The 18696-nt window shown below is 41.6% G+C and overlaps 2 protein-coding genes across 5 annotated transcripts in view; one reads left to right on the forward strand and one right to left on the reverse strand.

The window, feature by feature from the left end:
* Positions 1–1203: 1203 nt before the first annotated feature.
* si:dkey-238o13.4 (uncharacterized protein LOC560780 homolog) lies at positions 1204–6414 on the forward strand. The gene is made up of 6 exons (XM_068312342.1): positions 1204–1383; positions 2676–2783; positions 3523–3662; positions 3970–4066; positions 4536–4660; positions 5631–6414. The coding sequence occupies exons 1-6, from the start codon at positions 1299–1301 to the stop codon at positions 5805–5807; spliced, it is 732 nt and encodes a 243-aa protein (XP_068168443.1). The 5' UTR covers positions 1204–1298; the 3' UTR covers positions 5808–6414.
* Positions 6415–7611: 1197 nt separating this feature from the next.
* The window catches only part of vps9d1 (VPS9 domain containing 1), a 36637-nt gene continuing 25552 nt past the window's right edge, over positions 7612–18696 (reverse strand). For 2 of the 4 annotated variants that reach the window (XM_068312340.1, XM_068312336.1), the window contains exons 17-18: positions 18284–18393; positions 13106–15554 (exon numbers count right to left, since the gene is read on the reverse strand). In XM_068312340.1, coding sequence (XP_068168441.1) covers positions 18288–18393 — 106 coding nt within the window. In that variant the 3' untranslated portion in view covers positions 13106–15554; positions 18284–18287. Of the gene's footprint in view, positions 7804–13105; positions 16180–18283; positions 18394–18696 lie in introns of those variants that run through there. The other 2 variants (XM_068312339.1, XM_068312338.1) reach the window with 2 other exon arrangements.

Consider the following 18696-nt stretch of genomic DNA (forward strand, 5'->3'; position numbering starts at 1 on the left):
CCATTGCTCAATCTATGGTGAGGCTTGGCTGGTTGCTGCTTCACCGCAGGTCTCGCCTCAGTATTTCAGAGGTAAATGTGAAAATTCAGCGATTTTGAGTAAAATAACTTAAAATTGGTGACGTTACACGGAAAATAACCATATAATACACATCACTTGATAAATATAACCATCTCATTAATTTTTTCCATTTTTTTCTTTTATGATGGCAGGTGAGGCCGTGCCATTATCACGCATTTACCACCTTAACTGTTGAGTCATGTTAGTAATGAATGGGTTTGAACATAGCTGGTTTGTACCCACGACACGAACCATCTTCTTCACTGAACGAATGTTGCCCGCCTCTGCTAGGGGTCAGAGGGCGGGTGACCAGAGTCTGTAAAATGTATAACAAACACACAGGCTCTGTTTATGTTGCTCCGTTCACTGCTGGATTTATTCTGAGGAATCTCAGCAGGAACGGAGCATATAATGATCCCCAAACCCGTAGGCGCCCTCTAGCGGCTTGGGTGTGAAACAGCAGCCACACTGAAACCATAGTACCAATGTAAAACCAATGCAAACGTTTGTTACATTAAGTGAACATAAATGGAATGTCTCAAGAATGGAAAGCCTTTGTAATAGACTTAATAAAAATAATTTTAAAAATAATAGGTAACTTTTAACTTTTCATAATTCTATTTCCAACCCTCTACACGAACTTGAACTGCATGAGAAGCAGCATCACTGAAGAACAAATGTGTGGTTGGGAAATGAGGAGCAGCTTTACACTGTATGTAACTTCAAAAGTTGTCCGTGGTGAAATATGGTTTAATATCTTTAATAACTATTGAATAATGAAACCAATCACTATTGAACAAATAATGAAACCACTGTCATTCCAAGTTTCATGGGTGTGTCCGTCTATGGTGAGTGAGTCCTGTGGCGCCCTGCTGTGGGTTTGACGTCTGATCATGATTAGTTTTAACGGGGTTGATTTTTTTTTTTTTAAGTGTTTGCCAAACCGGAAGTTTGTTTCTTTTAGATTTACTAAAGCACGTCATCCACTAGAGGGCAGCATTTAATTGGATAGGTCTGTTGCTCCGGTCGGTGATGCAAAGGATCCACACAAACTCAAACTCACGGGGCGCGCGAGGACAGGGTCCCGACCTGTGGGCGTGGCTTCAGTGACACTGACAGAAGGGCGGGTCTGAGTTCAGTTTAAAGCGCCCCGGACTGCCCAAGATGCTCCGCACCGATCCAGCTGTACTCCAGCCTGTCCGTCCGGCCTTCAGCAAGGTTGTGCAGCTGCAGCCAGCATGTCAAACTCAGACAGGGTTGTGTTAGCACTGGGAGGAGCGGGGATCGTGGGCTCCGGGATAGTGAAAGCTTTGCTGGATAAAGGTAAGGTGGGGCCACCACGCGTCACCAAGCCTCTTTTCCGTTTATAGACCACATATAAGAAATACTGTGAATGTACTCCTTGAAGCGCATAGAGATCTAAACTTTTCCTGTGTTCGCTCTGATAGAAAAATCAATGCAGATACGACTTGAAGAGTTATAAACAGGAGTGTGTCCCTGTGATTTAAAGTGCGAGGAATTCACTCTGATTAAACAATAGTAAAGTATTTGTGGATATTTTAAATCTGTTCACCACCCCAAGAGTACTTCATTCTTTTAAATGTGGTTTTAAATGCAATGTGGATGGTAAGTACATCAGTTTATTTAATCATACTCTTTCCCTCCAAGTATCTCCAGTTTGACAGAATTACGAATATAATGCACGTCGGAAAATAAAAAATTATTTTAGGCATGAAAGTAAGTCATTTCTGAAACTTGTTTTGTAACGGGAAGCATCGATGCATTTGTGTTCAATAAACCTGGTTATTGGACACAAGAGATGCACATGATTTGTCTGCTTCAAATGTACTTGATATCACTGCATATTTGTGTGCTGTGGTTGTTTCAGGGGCCTGTACATACATAGTGTGTGTGAAAAACTAACACACACAAAAATGTAACAAATGTACACCTGAGTGACAAATGTAATTTCCCCTAGGGGATCAATGAAGTGTATCTTCTTCTTCTTCTATTAATGTGTCTCATTATACAAATAGTTATCTTTAAAAACGTTTCAGGAGCTCGGGTTAAGTGTGAGTTTATAATGAGTTCGTTTATTTGTTTCTTTTCTGCCAGTGGTTTAATAACATGTCCTTACATGCACAAATCTGAAAGTTAAACAATGCATTCTTTCCATCATCGTCATAAAATCATATTTTCTAGTTGTAGGGAGTTCTGTGTAGTTTGGGTTTTGCTACCATCATTATCCTCCCTGATCTGGAGGCTGTCCCAGTCTCAAAGATTTGGAGCATCTTTTGTGCTGAACCAAAAGACGGACACAGAGCAGGATGCTGAGATGAGAGTTCTGGATTTACTTTACATGTGTGTCTTTTCTGTTTGAATTGAGCATAAATTTACCATCTGCTGCATTTTCATTTATCCTTCTGAAGACCCTGAAAAACAGATTAGAACAACATTGGCCTATTGGTCGATTACATGTGAGCTGGATTAGTCACACTGTATCTGTGTTCAATTGCTGGTCTGCTTCTCAGCCAACTAGTGTGTGTGTGTGTGTGTGTGTGTGTGTGTGTGTGTGTGTGTGTGTGTGTGTGTGTGTGTGTGTGTGTGTTTTGTAGGTTTCAGAGTTGCGGTGATCTCTCGGGACAACAGTCGGCTGGAGCGACTGCGATCGTTCGTCTGTCCCACCACAAAGGATAACCTGACCACCATCGTGGGGAACGTGGGTGAGTCGGATCCTCTGGTGCTCCAATCATTCTGTTGTCAAACTTTTCTAATAATGCTGGTGAAGGTGAGGCTGCAGCAGCATCATGTGTCAGTGTCACTGAGAGAGAAAAATAATGTGCACGACAGGAAAATATGGAGAACATACATGAAATACTAAGAATCTCCACTTCTGGTGTGTTTCAGCCAAAAAAGGTGTCTGCAGTCCTTGTCAATTCAGTATATCAAAGAACACACATAAAAATATATAGTGTTGTGAAACAATATTAAACAATTTGAGGTTGTGTTATGTCCTAGAACCTGTCATCTGCCGCAGTGAGCCTAAATTCCATCTGTCACCATGGTAACAAAAAGAAATAAACATGTAAAATAAATAATAGTGGTCACCAATTTCAGAAGAGAACATTTGAATGTTGACATATTTATGTTTAAACAGTGCTGCTATGTAGAAAGTCAGGTGACCACAAATATGTCTTCAGAAGGCTCAGTGTGGATCCATGTGACAGACCATATGACCGACCATGTGACCCTGTCAGTAAACTCCCTCAGACTAGTTAGTGAGCTCTATTCTGTAGAAAGTGTCCTGGAAAGTAACAAAACGGGTAATATTAATGACAGCCTTCAGACGTCACGTCCTTCCAACCATTGTCACACACTAACAAGCCGTCTTCAAGGCTGCTGCTCCTCCTCTTCCTCAGCTGGGAGCCTTCCTTCCACTATCTGGACTCTCCTCTCTTGCAGGTTCGGAGGAGGGAGTGGAGCGGGTGAAGCAGGAGCTGCTGGAGGCAGTGGGGAAGGTGACGGATGTGGTCTCCTCCCTGGGCTTCAGCTGGTGGCAGGGCGGACCCCCACACACTCAGCCCCTCAAAGAGCTACACTGGGTGATAACACACACGTGAACCCATAATGACACTCCCATTAACTGTCCAGCTCACTCTGCGTTCTGTGTGTATGTGTGTGTGTGTGTGTGTGTGTGTGTGTGTGTGTGTGTGTGTGTGTGTGTGTGTGTGTGTGTGTGTGTGTGTGTGTGTGTGTGTGTGTGTGTGTGTGTGTGTGTGTGTGTGTGTGTGTGTGGAGCCCTGAGAGTGTCTTGGTTTCCGGCGGGGGCTTCTCCTCATCACCAGGACGGTTTTGGGTCACAGTTTGGTTCCTGTCTGTTTCAGATGTGATCTCCTTTCTTCTGTCCAGGTCATGGAGACGTTACTCTTCAGCACATTTGTTTCATGGAAGGCTTTCTTCCCTCTGGTGAGGGATGACCCCACCTGTACCTACACATTCATAACAGGTGACACACCCTTTTTTTTTCCCCTACTAGGTGCAGATCCTCTGCCAACTTTGTGTAATGTGAGCTGCATGGAGACACACTGAGGACAGAACAGAAACGCTGCCGGCCGTTTTTGTCAAAAAATCTCCAAAGACAAACGCCGGTGCAAAATAAGGACTCAGAGCTGTTTGTTCAACTACAAGCAAACAGAAGTTGTGTTTTCACCTGTTTCCTGGTTTTTCAACATATTCCGTTTTACACAGAAGGAGCAAGTGCAATTCAGAAAAAAGAAAAGCGTGAACATGAATGATGCTGATTATTCTATGTGTTAAACACTGTAAGATATTTAAGGTCTCTTAATTCGTGACTAAGAAATGCTTTAAAACCGTAACACAGCACCCGTCCGGTATTCCAGGTAAGACGAGTCTGTACTAACAAAACTACTGATGACCGGTGCCTGTTGTCATGGCGATTCTGTTCTGCATCACAGGTGGAGCTGGCGAGAAGCTGCTGATGCCGGGAACAGGGTTCCTCTCGGTTGGGGCTGCCAGCTCCCTGGCCTTCTGCCAGATAGTACGACAGGAGTATCCAGAGGTGCCGTGCAAAGTCAACGAGGTGAGGATGTAATCAGATTACACAGCAGCACCACCAACACAGCACCAGAGCTGACGCAGGACTCCTACCTGACCTCATGGCCTCAGACATGTTCACTAGTTCACAGCAGAAAGCCTAACGGTCAGAAAGACGAAATAAACTCATAAACGCATTAACTTGACATGTGCATTAAAACTATAAAACTTAAGAAACTTATTGGTCCAACTGGCTCCATTGGAACTAAATACAAGTCCAGAATTTTTCTGCTGCAGCTTTGGAATCTATAAATTTCCTGCATTGTAATTTATGAAAAAAGTGACATCAAATTGTGGCAGAAATGTTTCCATCTTTAACTCTAAATGTATGAAATAATTAAAGGAGAGTCGGTTGTGCTTTATTCCACTTTGGGTCTTACTTTCACACAACAAAATATTTTCCAATATAATTCAGGGGGTGTCAAATCATCAGTTTTATGTTGTCTTGATGTGAACCCAACTGCTGGTCTTACTCATATTCTGCTGTGATGTTACTGATAACAAAATAAGAGTCTACTTAGAATGACTGTAGAGTGCGTATTGAACAAACCTACATGTTCTACAGGTTCTGAAAACCCTGATGAAATAAATCTGTACCCCTGTTCATTACCGTGTGAAGACCCAACAAAGATGAACCCAAGCATCATATCTCAATTATCATCCTGATCTACAATCGACTCATCAATAACTAGATGTGAATTATCACCATCAAAAATTATAATTTCCTGAAAATGAAAAATTGCTGAATGTCAAATTTTTCAAGTCTAAGAGAAAATCCTGAAAACCCCCTGGCTCTGTCTCTCCGACTGGGTCTACAGCACAATTGAAGGACTTGCTTTAGGTCAGAGGTTCAATCCCATCCCTCTAATCGAACACAAGAACCCTCAGACACCTTAGTGAAGAATCTTTGCATCACAGTTTTCCTTTTCCACTCCAACCTTCTTCCTGTATGGCAGGTGAGGATTGACATGGGCGTGGGCACTCCAGACCACATGACACCCGGGTACCTGAACCACCTGGACCTGGGGGAGGCCGTCGCCACGCTGGTGGAGAGACGAAACGCCTCCCACACTGTCTACACTGTCAACTCCCCTGCAGACCTGAAAACGATTCTTCTGGAAAGGCACCTTTAGACTCGGAAAATTCTTCCACCACTACCTTGTTGTCATGGAGACATGACAATACAGCACTCAGAAATTGACTTCTTGTTCCGTAGTTCTGAATCCCATCCACACTCAACTGATTGTTGTCTCAACTTTATTTTCTAATGACTGTTTTCTCTGCATGTGCTGTTTTGTGGTGTGCCTGCAAACAAAAACACAGATGTGTAATTCTTTACTTCTAATTGTCGCCTGCCTCTGTACTAATAGTCCTAATGAAATGATACCCCATGTAGCAGAGATGTCTGTGGATCTACATGATATGGTTGATATAAATGTAAAAGACTTGATGCTAGAGTGGTGAAGAAAGCAGATAAGACTGGATGGAAAACAAATTTGTTGAGTTCCCAGCTGGCGTTTTAAGAACTGATCCAAAAAAGAAGTTTCTTGTTAGTAGATTATCTCATCACATCTAGACACCAGAATCATGGAGTCGTGTATTAGCACACATAAATGAAAGCAAATGTTTCATGACACTCTGCTGATGAGCACTTAATCACAGTATCTTCCAATAAAAAACCTGGCAATGTGTAAAAAGAAAAAAAGGCATTGATTATTAAAACTTTTATCTTTAAATATACACTAAAATAATTGTGGTTTGTAAGATCTGGTGAACCAGAAGCATGAGGCTGTCCCTCAATGACGCACTGAAGGTGTAACCATACAGCGTCAGAGGATATGTCTCCCAGCTAGACTTTCAACTGAATCGTAGTTGAAGTTGAGGGGACATGAATGGAACTGCCGATGAACCGACTGAGCTGATTAGGACTTCATAGCAGCAGAACCGATAATAACACATTCTGCATCCACTTCACATCCCTCCCAAAACATTCAAACATCCACAACAACAAAGGTTGTCTGTGTGGCCTGACACGTCCTACTACGACAGGTCTTTAACACGTCAGACTTGTCTGACGTGTTTGGGGGAGGGATGTGAAGTGGATGCAGAACGACTTTCATGGACTCTGAGGCTCCACAGGGGACAGACTGTCCACACGGGAGGGATGTCTGTGGTCCTGCTCTGAGTCGGATATGGAAAAGGTGATAGATGTGGTTGTGAGAAGAATTACTAAACAGCTATTCAATCTGTCAAATCATCTTTTTTTTTAAAGTTATTAATTGTTGAATGACACCCGTAGACTTTTGGTGTCGGATTGGTTCAGTTGTTTGAACAATCGTGTCTCTGCATGGATACTCTAAATAATCTACATGTCGGCTTGGCAAGCCTGAAGGATTATGGGTACAAAAGTTTAAAGGCATGGATTGAGGCCTATATTAGTGACTTTGTGGAGCTTTATGTCAAAATTAAAGCTTAAATTTACAGTTTTATTCGTTTTAAACCGATGAACAAAAACCCATGTTCTATATTACGTATTCTGACTATTTGTTTCAGTATTTTCCAAGCAATTCATTATTTTCATCAGACTCTAGGATGTTAACTGTTACCCTGAAATGAATACAAATAATGGAGAGGGTGTGTTCGAGTGGAGTCCTTCAGACGTCCAGCAGGAACGCATGAGAAGGGTTCATGTTGACAATGACTAACACACAATAAACAATTAATTAAAAAATACTTATTATTGCATGCAAAGTGAAATCTTGCACAATAAGTCATTTAATTGCACAAAATGTTATTACACAGTGTAGTGTGAACATTGCATGGCATCTTTCATTATCGCCCAATACTGCCAGGCAGGAGGCCTAGAGGAAGACCAAAGAGGAGGTTTGTGGATGTAGTGAAAGAGGACATGAAGGTAGTTGGTGTGAGAGAAGAGGATGCAGAGGACAGGGTTAGATGAAGGCCACTGATTCACTGTGGCGACCCCTGAAGGGAAAAACCAAAAGAAGAAGACATTCAGATCCTCCTGCATGGTGGTGGTGGAGATGTGGGGTGGGGATGCGGTTGAGGTTCAGGTTCAGGTTCTGCTCCAGACAACCCAGGTCCTCCATGGAGCTCCTGCAGGAGAAGCTGAGGAGGAGATGAGGAGGTTTGACTCCTCGTCTAGTACACAGACGTAGCTGTGGTTGGTATATTTAAATCCCCCTAGCGTGACTCAGTGTCCCGTTCACAAGCCCCTTAATGGCCCCCTTTATGTGCAGCCCTTATTTAGGGCAGCGTGTCCCCTCTATGGACTGAACAGAAGGTCGGGGGCCTCAGCATTACAAGATCTAATATAAGCATTGTTGGATAAACAACATAACATGTAAATCTGTCACGTATTAAGACGCTTGTGCTTAATACCTAAATATCTGTTCTCTAAGGGAACACCAGTAACTCAGTCTGGATTTTTTAAAAATCGATAAACCCTCTAAAACTGTTGGCTCACAGCCCAAATAGGCCAAATTATAATTCGACCACATGAGAGGGGCCATCGGGCCTACTCTCTCCTCTGCTTCTCTTAATTTTTCTGTGAAAAGGACTGAGTCATCCGACCACACAAACAGCCATGTTTGATCCAATGACTCAGCTCATTCTAATAGGAAAAGAAAACTAGCTTTTGTTTCAGGGGCTGTTTGAGGCTTGGTAGACCGGGGGCCCGTCAGAGGACATGGGCGGACAAATGAAAGGACACGGGAGAAAAATGGACTTGTTGGAGGAACAAAAACTAATTAATTTGTGTTTCAAAGGAACTTTTTGATTATTATTTCTTGTCTGTTGCTTTTACTGGATTATCTCTGATGCAGCTTTTTATCTCCTTCTCAAGGTGAAAAATGACAAAGCTAAATTATTATACAGACATAATGAAGTCACTTTAGTGGAGTTGTGATTAAATGAGATCAAACTGCAAAGTGAAGCTGAAAGTGAGCAACTCAGGGAATATTTCTGTTTCCACCTCTGCTGACTATTCAAAGGAAAACAGAAAGCATTCAGACAGCTGCAAAACCTAACCCCACTCTAAAATGACGCTGACTTTAATCTACTAATCTAAGAAGAAACAACTGACTGAAGATTGATGGCAGCCTGCCACAGATTTCACTGTGGCAGGCTGCCATGTTCACCTCCAACTAGGAAGTTATTATGTCAGATCTCCTCTGAATGGTGGTAGAATGGTGGTTCATGTAGCAAGAAGGAAACCGGTAAATCTTAGAGTGGGTATGGATTAGGGGCTGGATTGAGGAATATTTTTTTTAAACTAGACTCAATTACACAGATTACTATGAAACTGGTACCAACGGGGGGAACTGCTCCAAAACAGAAAGTCATGAGTGTCATAGATGATCTAGATCTTCTCCTTTCGGCTTTTCCCTTCAGGGGTCGCCACAGCAAATCAGTGTCCTCCATCTAACCCTGTTTTCTGTATCCTCTTCTCTCACACCAACTACCTTCATGTCCTCTTTCACTACATCCATAAACCTCCTCTGTGGTCTTCCTCTAGGCCTCCTGTCTGGCAGTTCAAAACTCAGCATCCTTCTACCAATATATTCACTATCTCTCCTCTGGACATGTCCAAACCATCTCAGTCTAACCTCTGCGTTGTAGATGATCTAGATAAAAGTTATTTATAGTCATTTAACTCAGGACAGGATACTCTCATTTTATCATTTTTTTCTTTGAAGGGCATCAGGGATGGGACGGGTGATGATGTTCTGGGAGGATCCACCAGGTGGAACAGAAACTGTCTGGAACAGATTCCCCAAAACACAAGTTGTGGACGTATTAAAGTTCAAGGTGTTTGCTTTCCTGGTAAAAGTGTAAATACAGGTAAATTGGGGCAGCGGTGGCTCAGTGGTAGAGCGCGTGGTAGAGCGAGTCGTCCAATGTTCAGAGATCTGCGGTTCGATTCCCGCTCCCGCCCAAAAAACACCCGGAGGTGAGCTGATGGTGGGAGGTGTCAGCCCACCTCCGGAGCATTGTCGAGGCGCCCTTGAGCAAGGCGCCATCCCCCTTACAAGTTGCTCATTTGGGGTGCACCACAAAGGAGCTACCTCCTCTGCATGCATACAGGGTCCCTGTGTGTGTTTGTTTGTTCAGGGCCTGTACACACTAACATATGCATGTGATTTGATTGGACTAACTAGTGTGTGCTCTTAATTTCCCTTCGGGGATTACTAAAGTATATTAAATTAAATTAAAAACTAAAAATAAGGGAGAATGTAACTGATGGAGCACAGCAACCTTCTAGAGGGAACGCTCAGCCCTGGTGGAGGTTTGTGATCTCTGAACAGCCTGTTTATTGTCTAACTAAGATAACAGTAAGCAGCATTAGGTCTTACATTCCTCTTTGGGCAATAAAAACAATCACATGGACAAAGGTTATATTGAATATACTAATATTGAAAAATTTATTTGATATATGGTTGCTATAAAGGGATGAAGATGCCCGGTGATGGTTCCATCCTGCCAGAACCTTGTGAGGATGATCGGTGGAGAGGTGACTGGCTCCTCTGCTTTTGATTAAAACCTGGAAAGGCTGAGACGAAAGGGAATAAAAGCTTCAGCAAGACGGGAAAACAAGCCACTGCCTTCCGTGAGAGCAGCAAGACCTCAAGTCAGCAGAGTCGAAGCTGAAGCTTCAGAAACCCCAAACACCACATTGTGACTCAGGGCGCAACATAACAGACACTAACTGACAGACGAGTGTGTGTGTGTGTGTGTGTGTGTTCATTCCCTGGCCTACACTATCACCAGGAGCTGTAGCACTGTGGATTTGAGACGTGTGTATACATCTGGCTTCAGGACTCTAGCGGCTGGACTTGTATCAGAGCCCAGCTCTGAGGCTGGGGAACCACTCTCAACTCACGCTATCTACACCAGGGTGTGTCCCACAAACTGAAAGGACACACAATCACTGACGCTGTGGTGAAACACACCCGTAACACAGATGACTGCCAGCATGTCACACATTAACTCGGTTATAAACACAACTGGCTCGGAGTGTTTTTAAGGTGTGTCAGAGACGATGAGGGACAGCAGGTTGAGAGAACATTCGAGAACTCGGGACCTGACACATTCTGGGCTCAAGCCCGTCTGTATGGACAGACGGGCTGGGATTCAAGTCCTTCACGTTTACCATAACAGAAAGGACGACACACAAACATGACCGTGTGCCAGAGCAAGAAGTCACAGTCAGGATATGTCAAACTGATCAACTTCATCTTTTCTTATGAAGGTATGCATGTTTAGAACCAGACATCTGCACCCCGTGATGATCGTGTTCTAGGACAGGAAGAGTCTGCAATGGACAGCTGTCAAGTTGGAATCTGTCCTCCTCCTCCTGTTTATGATTTTTTTTTTGTGCTATTTTGATCCCCGAAGAGAAATTAAGAGATGTTGGGAATCATTTTTATGAGGGATCTAAAACACGGATGTTTCTGGACTCACTTTTCATTGTATTTACTTTGAAATGTAGTGATTGTGATCACAACAAAAGTGAATGCTGGGTAATGTGACTTATAATCAGTAGAGAAGAATCAACTGTGCTGCATAAGAAAACTTCATCTCTAAGAATTTAAACATCTGATCAAGGATATACAACTTCATGTTGAATTGGACACAGATTCATTCACCATAGGAATTACTTTTAAATATGAGGAAAAGTGACTTCAGAATCTTTTTTTTGGAGTGGTTCATGTAAAGAACACATGTTCATTGAAAACATCTTGTAAAGTCAGTTAAAAGTAGTGATTTAAAGGTCAAAAGTCAAATTTATTGTCAAATGTACTATATGCACGACATACAGCACAGATGAAACTGCAGTCCTCTCAGACCCACGATGCAAACAACACAAAGTTTGACATGAAACACAAAGGACGATAAACATTATTGCTACGCTCACTGAAGTCAGCTTTTTTCAGACATGACGGCTCCTTTGTGATTCTTAACCAGGGCACTAGAGATTAGAATCATCATTCCTAAAAACACTGTAGGCCTGCGACCTCATCACCACCAGCTATTTGATAAATGCTATATTAACAGAAATTATTGTGAGGATGCTACCAAACTTTCAGACAGTAGAAATGTGTTTGGAATGTTGCTGGAATCTGCCAACTCGTTCCTTCTGCATCCATAGTATCACAAGATTGTGTGTCGCAACACTGGATGAATGTGTGCGTGCTGTTGAAGGGAGAAACACAAGGCCCTGAGCTGGAAACTGACAGATAAGCATCGAAACAGAACAACAACACCCATGGAAACAGAAGAACAAGAGAATGAAGGCTGGTGACATGATGGATGCAGCTGTTGTTTCAGGTCCTGTTGGGTTTAGAGTAGCGTGTTGTTATCGGTTCTGCTGATATTCAATCGTGTGACCACCGCAGCATCTAAATCACATGTGGCAAATTGAAGGCCCGGGGGCCAAATGTGGCCCACCACATATGTGGCCTGCGAGAACATAAAGGTCAGAGTATCTAAAGATAAATAGGTCAAAAGTGTGTTTTGACTAAAACTGCATTTTCCACAATGCAGTAATTAAACCGATTTCAACTTTGATAAAAACGGTTATGTATTGTAATTGTCAGTGTTTGTGCGTTCGTCCGTTTGTTCGTCCATTTGTTTGTCTACCAAATATCTTCGCAACCGTTGCAGGTAGAAAGATGAAACAAAAAGCACATTACTCGGGCAGCAAAAGGGATGGAAATGAGATGATAACCTTGACGTTGAGTAAAGTAGGTCAAGGTCAAATTTCAACTTTTGGACACTCAGGAATCGGATAAGATACAAAGAGGAAGATTATTGTAAGACAATAGATCAAAGCTAGTGCTTGGATCTAATCATGCAGTATCGTTTACCTACCCCGAAAGGTCAAAGCTATGCACTTGTCAGGCACTACTTTCAGAGTACCCTAACATACCCTGGAAGTAGGTCAGGGTAGGTTGGGATGTTGCAGTCTCTGACTGCCTATGTTATTTTTCTTTATTTGCTTGGATAGTTTCGATGCTTGATTGATAGAGTTTTGTGGGTTTCATAGCCTGAAAAATATAGCAAAATTTTGATATATTTCAGGCCTCTGGAAAGCGTGTTAGAAACTGAAATTAATTCTGGAAGATGGTTCTTGAGAGGTGGAGAAACTTTTAAGGGTCAATGGAGAGGATGCATAAAATGTCAATTAAAATGAGGTTTAAAAAAAGCTCACTGGATCTCAATTTTCCATTCCAACTCCACTTTCCACCAGCTTCAGTTGGAACACTTGAATCGACAATAACAGTGAAATGTATTAAATAAAGCAGACCAATATTCCAGACCAGTCTATAGTCTACAGGTTGGTATTCCTTACCGACTGTGCACCGGCCACAGACTGAAGTCACAAACGCCAAGTCATTTGAACATTTCTGATGTCTTTATTGACCCGTCACCCATACACACGACATTCACAATCTGCATTTACAACAGCTCACAGTAAAACTTTTTAATAATGAAATGACACATTCCGTTTCAAAAGCTTTGCAAAATAAATCATTCACAGAACTGTAGTGGCATATTCCACTCCTGACAATTTGATTATAACTGCACAAACATTTACTACACAAACATGTTTTAGTTGTTAAAGTCCTGAAATGTAGGGAGCAGTCATTACACGTAAGATATCTTTTCACATCTTTTGGATCTGTACACGTAAAAATTAAACAATGAATTCAAACAAAACAAACAAGTGAAACAATATGACAATTAAAATAAACACTTTCAGTCTGTGACACTGAAGCCAGGTTCGCTTTAGGCTTTCATGGATTTAAAACACAAGCCAAACAATTTTCTTGCATATTTTAGCCCATTTATTAAACATGATGTATAATTTAAGTCACCGCCCATCATCCCTTCAATATATTACAAATAATTTAACATCTGCTTTCATTACTCAAAGGGACAAATACTACATTTAAAGACCCAACATGTCTTTAAAAACCAAACCCAGTTGCTCGAGATGGGCCACAGTAGTTACTGTGAGAAGTTTCATATAGAAACTTTCTTTCTCACGGTGGTGTAGGAAGAGCGCAGCAGACGGACCAGAGGCGAAACCAACCAATGACTGTCTCGAGTAATCAAAGATTCCAGATAGAGACACGACTGTTGTGTTTTCCAATAGTACTCTTCTGATGTTTGAACGTCACCCAGTTCCTTTATATTTGAGAAAAGACCAACATTTCTACAGATGAAATCTCATTTAGACACCCAAACAAAAACAATCTGCATTTATAAATGGCACTTCAGGTAAAAGAAAGAAAACCTGCATTTTAAGAATCTGGGATGGATTGTCCTCTAAAACAAGCACAAAAAAAAAAAAGGGGCAAATACTGTAGTCACAATACAGCATCCAGAGCAATAGAGACACTAACAGAACCTGAAACAAACCAAAGGCTGGAATGGGATGGTAGATTTTTACGCTGTAATAAATTCATAGAAACCCAACGTCTTCCTGTGAGGCACAAATGCACACATAAGGCTAAAAAAAAACCCTTTAAAACAATGCAAGAAAATGTGATTTGTATTTGAGATAACTAATGTATTAACCCTTTCAGGGTAGTATGGTCTCTGCTCGTATCTCAAACCAGACAGCATGAAATCCTTCAAAGAAATTAGTTTAAAAATGTCAACAACAAAAAACAGTGAAGACCTCTGTCCAGTCATGTCACATCAACAGAGCGCCTTAAATATAACTTCTAATAGTCTCCAACTTCCACAAGTCTACCGATGGATGACTGATCGTCAGATCCACAAGCTGGCATTTCAACACTGAGGGAAGCATCAACAGAGCATCAAAGGGGCTGTGAATTCAGTTCTTACAACTTTCTTTTGCAGAGAAGTGATTTTAAACTTGGTATTAAAATACATTTATTTTAAAGGAGGTGTAGGAATACTGTTCAGGAATCAAATTAATTCAATGTGGAAAAAGATAACATTAAGGTAAATCGGAATGGGTGGCTAATGGTCAAAAGTACCTGCAGTCATTTGGAGAAGTCCTGCAAGTCCCTTACAAGCAACACCCACATAAAAACTAACAAAGTGCTCGACTCTTACTCCATTAAGTGCTTCTTAACCGTACTCTTCATCGCTTGAATTTTGTGTTCAACAAAATACCGCTCAATGCAAACAGACTGTCAACAGATGCTACAAGCTAGAGACGTCCCTCCACAGGGCTGCTGTGCTCCAGTGCTTCACACGGTCCCAGTCATACGGCGTATCTACAGAAGGTCATCTCTGCCCTGAAGGCCAGTCTGTAAACAGATCCACTGTCTGATCGCAAAACAATTACCCCTTAAAACTTCCAACACCAAAAGTGCATATATTAACATTTTTTAACTTGAAGTCTGTGGAAGGTTTGACATCAGTCGTAAAAACAGAACACATGCTACCCAACTTGTTTTAGTGTCAGAAAAATAACCTCAGAAAACATGGATGAAAGTTTCACAAATAGATTCCATCATTAGTAAACCAGAAAGTAGACCTCTCCCCTTTAAGTATACTTATTATTACTCACTTCCACAAATGTAAAATCACATAACAGTCTCTTTAATGATTAATGCAGCAATGCATCACAGTTTGACAACACGTCCATTGAGGTCCCCTTCAAGCCTGTTTGGCTCCATGCAGGATCTGATTTGGTTAGAAACACTTGACAGGCACTAGGTTACTCCCCTGTAGGGCCCAGAGCAAGTCCTCCTGGTATGTGGTGTGTGTGCGTATAAAAGGTAGCATGCAGCCACACAATTCGCAGCAGGTTCAGCTGTAGTGTAGCAGGAAATGCAGGACCGACTGCCAGGAGGGCTTCTTGTAACTGCAGCAGCCTACAACACAAAATTCAATTCTTTATTCTTTTTCCTGCATTGTTAGTAATCAAAAAAAGTATTCACTGAAATGCGTCGACTTTTGTTGTCATTTGCCTCACGCCTGACAGATTTTCCCACTACTGTGGTAGGACGACAAAAACAAAAGGTTGTCTTATATCTGGACTTGGAGAAAATTGGAGCTCTTTGAATCAGTGGAACTAGATTGATTTGTAAATTTGTTCCTTCATGAGGGATGTTACACAAAAGGTGGAATAATTTTAAGAATGCAGGAGTCAGTAGAAGCAAGGTTTTGTAAAAGGTAGGAATAAACTGACGTACCGAGTCGTTTGTACTCAATTAAAACAGAACAGTTCAAACAGTTTGTTAACAAATAGAATAAACAACAGGGGTCGAAACATTTTGACGGGTTCAATTCAGCATTGAGCTAAAATTTTTCAGAAAACTACAGAATTTAATTGAAGATAACGCATATAGAATTAAAAAAGAGTCATCTAAAGAAGACAACGTGCCAGCATCCCCCAAAAAACTGATCAGTTTTTCACTTATCCCAAATTCATGTGATGAGCCTGGAGTGAAGGCTATCTTGTAAAGAGAGAAAGAAAGACGCCTCAGGATCACTGTTCTATGGAAAAATAAAAGAAGATAACGGTCATGTTAATGTACACTGCTCAAAAAGGGGACACCAAAATCACATCTTAATAAATGGATAATTCAAATTGGAAATCTTTAATGATAGTGCCTGCAGCATCAGCATGCAGTCTCAACACCTAGGCTGCTCAAGAGTCCCACATTGTGTCGTCTGGGAGCTGTTTCTAGACCTGGATCAGAAAATAAGTGAGCTCCTGGACAATCTGAGACAGAGGTTGGTGTTACATGCACAAGTCAATGGGAATTGTGATGACCAGTCATCGACATCAATGCTTATCCAGGTATTACATTGGGCCCGTTACAGCAGCTAAGGATCTGAGGGTTCCCAGTACCTACAGGAGGAGCAATCAGAGATCTTTGACTCTCTTTGACTTTGACTGATGCTGGGCTGTCCCATAAGCACTGGTCCCAGTGGAGGACATCAGGCCCTGAGGGAGTCTGATTCTGACACGTTGGACAGAACAAGGACACAAACACCTCCTGGAGAAGGAGGACTACCTGTGGAACCTGACTGGGCTTCAGTACGTCTTCCTGTTGCCAGTGTGACAAAGATACAAAACTGGAGAAGAATCAGTGTCAGAGACCACCAGATGTAAAACTATTCCCTCCTTGGGGGTCGTCTTTCACTTGTCTTTCATTAACTGAGAAGAACTGGAAATAATTTTGCAGACTAAAGAGAGACGAATGTGGACAAAATCTTTTTGCACTAGAATTCAGACAAGTCACACACATCACAACCGTCTGCATCCTGTTGAAAACAGATGTTTTAAACTACATTTGTTACTCCAGCATGAATACATCACAGCAGTCTACAAACTTGAATATCTGCATGTATTGGAACAGTGTCACAGAGTTTTAGGGGACGCCAGTTGAGGATGTCAGATTTTATAAAATGCAGTGTCGTAGCACCCTCTCCTTAGCAGGAGTCTGGAAATACAACCCAAGGCAACAGACAAGCCCGTCAGTAAAACACTCATCCCGCAGTGTAACGCCGCCATCTCAGTCTACTGCCCTCTATCCATCCCTCCATCTCTCCCCAAGTCTCATCACTACTAGCAAAATTCATCATTTGAAAAATACAATACCAGTAAACCCAAAGTGACATTAACAGCAATATTACAAAATATTCCTTTGTTCTACTTCATTTCATATTCACACATGTGAATAGAATCATTCAGATGCATAAAACTCCACCAGTCAACTTCCAACTCCACCAAATGCTCTGAGGACAAGGAAGATATGATCTGTTGGACAAATACATTTGAAACTGAACAGAGCCAGTGGAGGTTGGCTGCAGTAAAATCTATACATGACCAATCGATGCATATTTATCAAGCCGTAAAAACTACCTTGTTTGAAAATTCGATTTGGTTTTCTCAGATCTGGCGTCACGCTGGCCAGAGCTGCTTAAATGAAATGTTTGTAGTCAAACAAAAACACCATTATAGCATCTGATCCTTCACTTCATTGTCCAATCTCCACCAAGCAATGGACGACTAGACCACCTGCTGTCAGTGGAATAGAACAGGATCCATCAGCTGATCCATCAGCTTGAGTCAAAGTCATGACAGATCATTTAAATCACGTGGACTCAACTGTAGATCAGTTTTGTCGGCATTGTTATGTGTGAAAAAACAACAAGCAAAGCTAGTATATGACCAGAGTGTTGCCTCCATAATAGACCACAGGGGGACTCTGACCTGCAGAACACAGTACTGTATATATTTTTGTCCCCATTGCACTTTACCAATGTTAGGTTTTTTTGCATTCACTTGAGGGTGAAGAAATCCTAACTACAACCACAGAATAAGTTCTCAACTTTTCTTGGAGAGTTGAGGTTTGTGTAGCTTTCCCCTAAATGTCAACAGAAGTTCAACTGCATTCCTTAGTCAAGACACAATAAACTTAAAATCTGCAAGAATAAATATGGAATATCTAAATTGAATTTCTTTCAAAATATCAATTACTGAAAAAATGTAATTGTTTCTACCATTTTTCTTGTTCCATAAACACAATTAAACACAATTTCTTCACATGAAGGTCAGCAGAACGTTGAACGGCCCAAGAATTGAATTTACCTTTTCAGATGTCTGCAGGAGGCTGAGCTCCTCCGGTGTGCAGGGATTCCACGTAGGCCAAGGCACTCTGCATGGATGTCAGACAGTAGCCCTCCTCTCCAATCAAGTAACTGAGAAGACACCATGTATTAGCTAATAACAAGACACCTGGAAGTAAAGTTGCTAAACATGGTAGTCATCTCTTCCATCTGTCTGAACTTTGGAAGTTTAATAAAAGTAACAATACAACAAATTACTTGAGCACAAACTGGTTGACTCCGACATGGCTGCCCACAAAAAAAATACCAAACATCCGAACACAGAATGGAGCCCAGTTTATTCATGTTGAAACCATAGACCAAACATCTTTAGTCAACATCAGCAAACTGAGTGCTGCCTCTTTACTCAAAATTTAGAGCAAATACATGAACAAC

This window comes from Antennarius striatus, chromosome 4 (assembly GCF_040054535.1).
Source record: "Antennarius striatus isolate MH-2024 chromosome 4, ASM4005453v1, whole genome shotgun sequence".
Taxonomy (NCBI): domain Eukaryota; kingdom Metazoa; phylum Chordata; class Actinopteri; order Lophiiformes; family Antennariidae; genus Antennarius; species Antennarius striatus.

Bases quoted from the DNA above. Each gene is read 5' to 3' on its own strand.
- si:dkey-238o13.4 (XM_068312342.1), top strand. From the start codon at position 1,299: ATGTCAAACTCAGACAGGGTTGTGTTAGCACTGGGAGGAGCGGGGATC. The intron at 2,784-3,522 runs GTGAGTCGGATC...CCTCTCTTGCAG, and splicing joins CACCATCGTGGGGAACGTGG to GTTCGGAGGAGGGAGTGGAG. The intron at 4,661-5,630 runs GTGAGGATGTAA...CCTGTATGGCAG, and splicing joins TGCCGTGCAAAGTCAACGAG to GTGAGGATTGACATGGGCGT.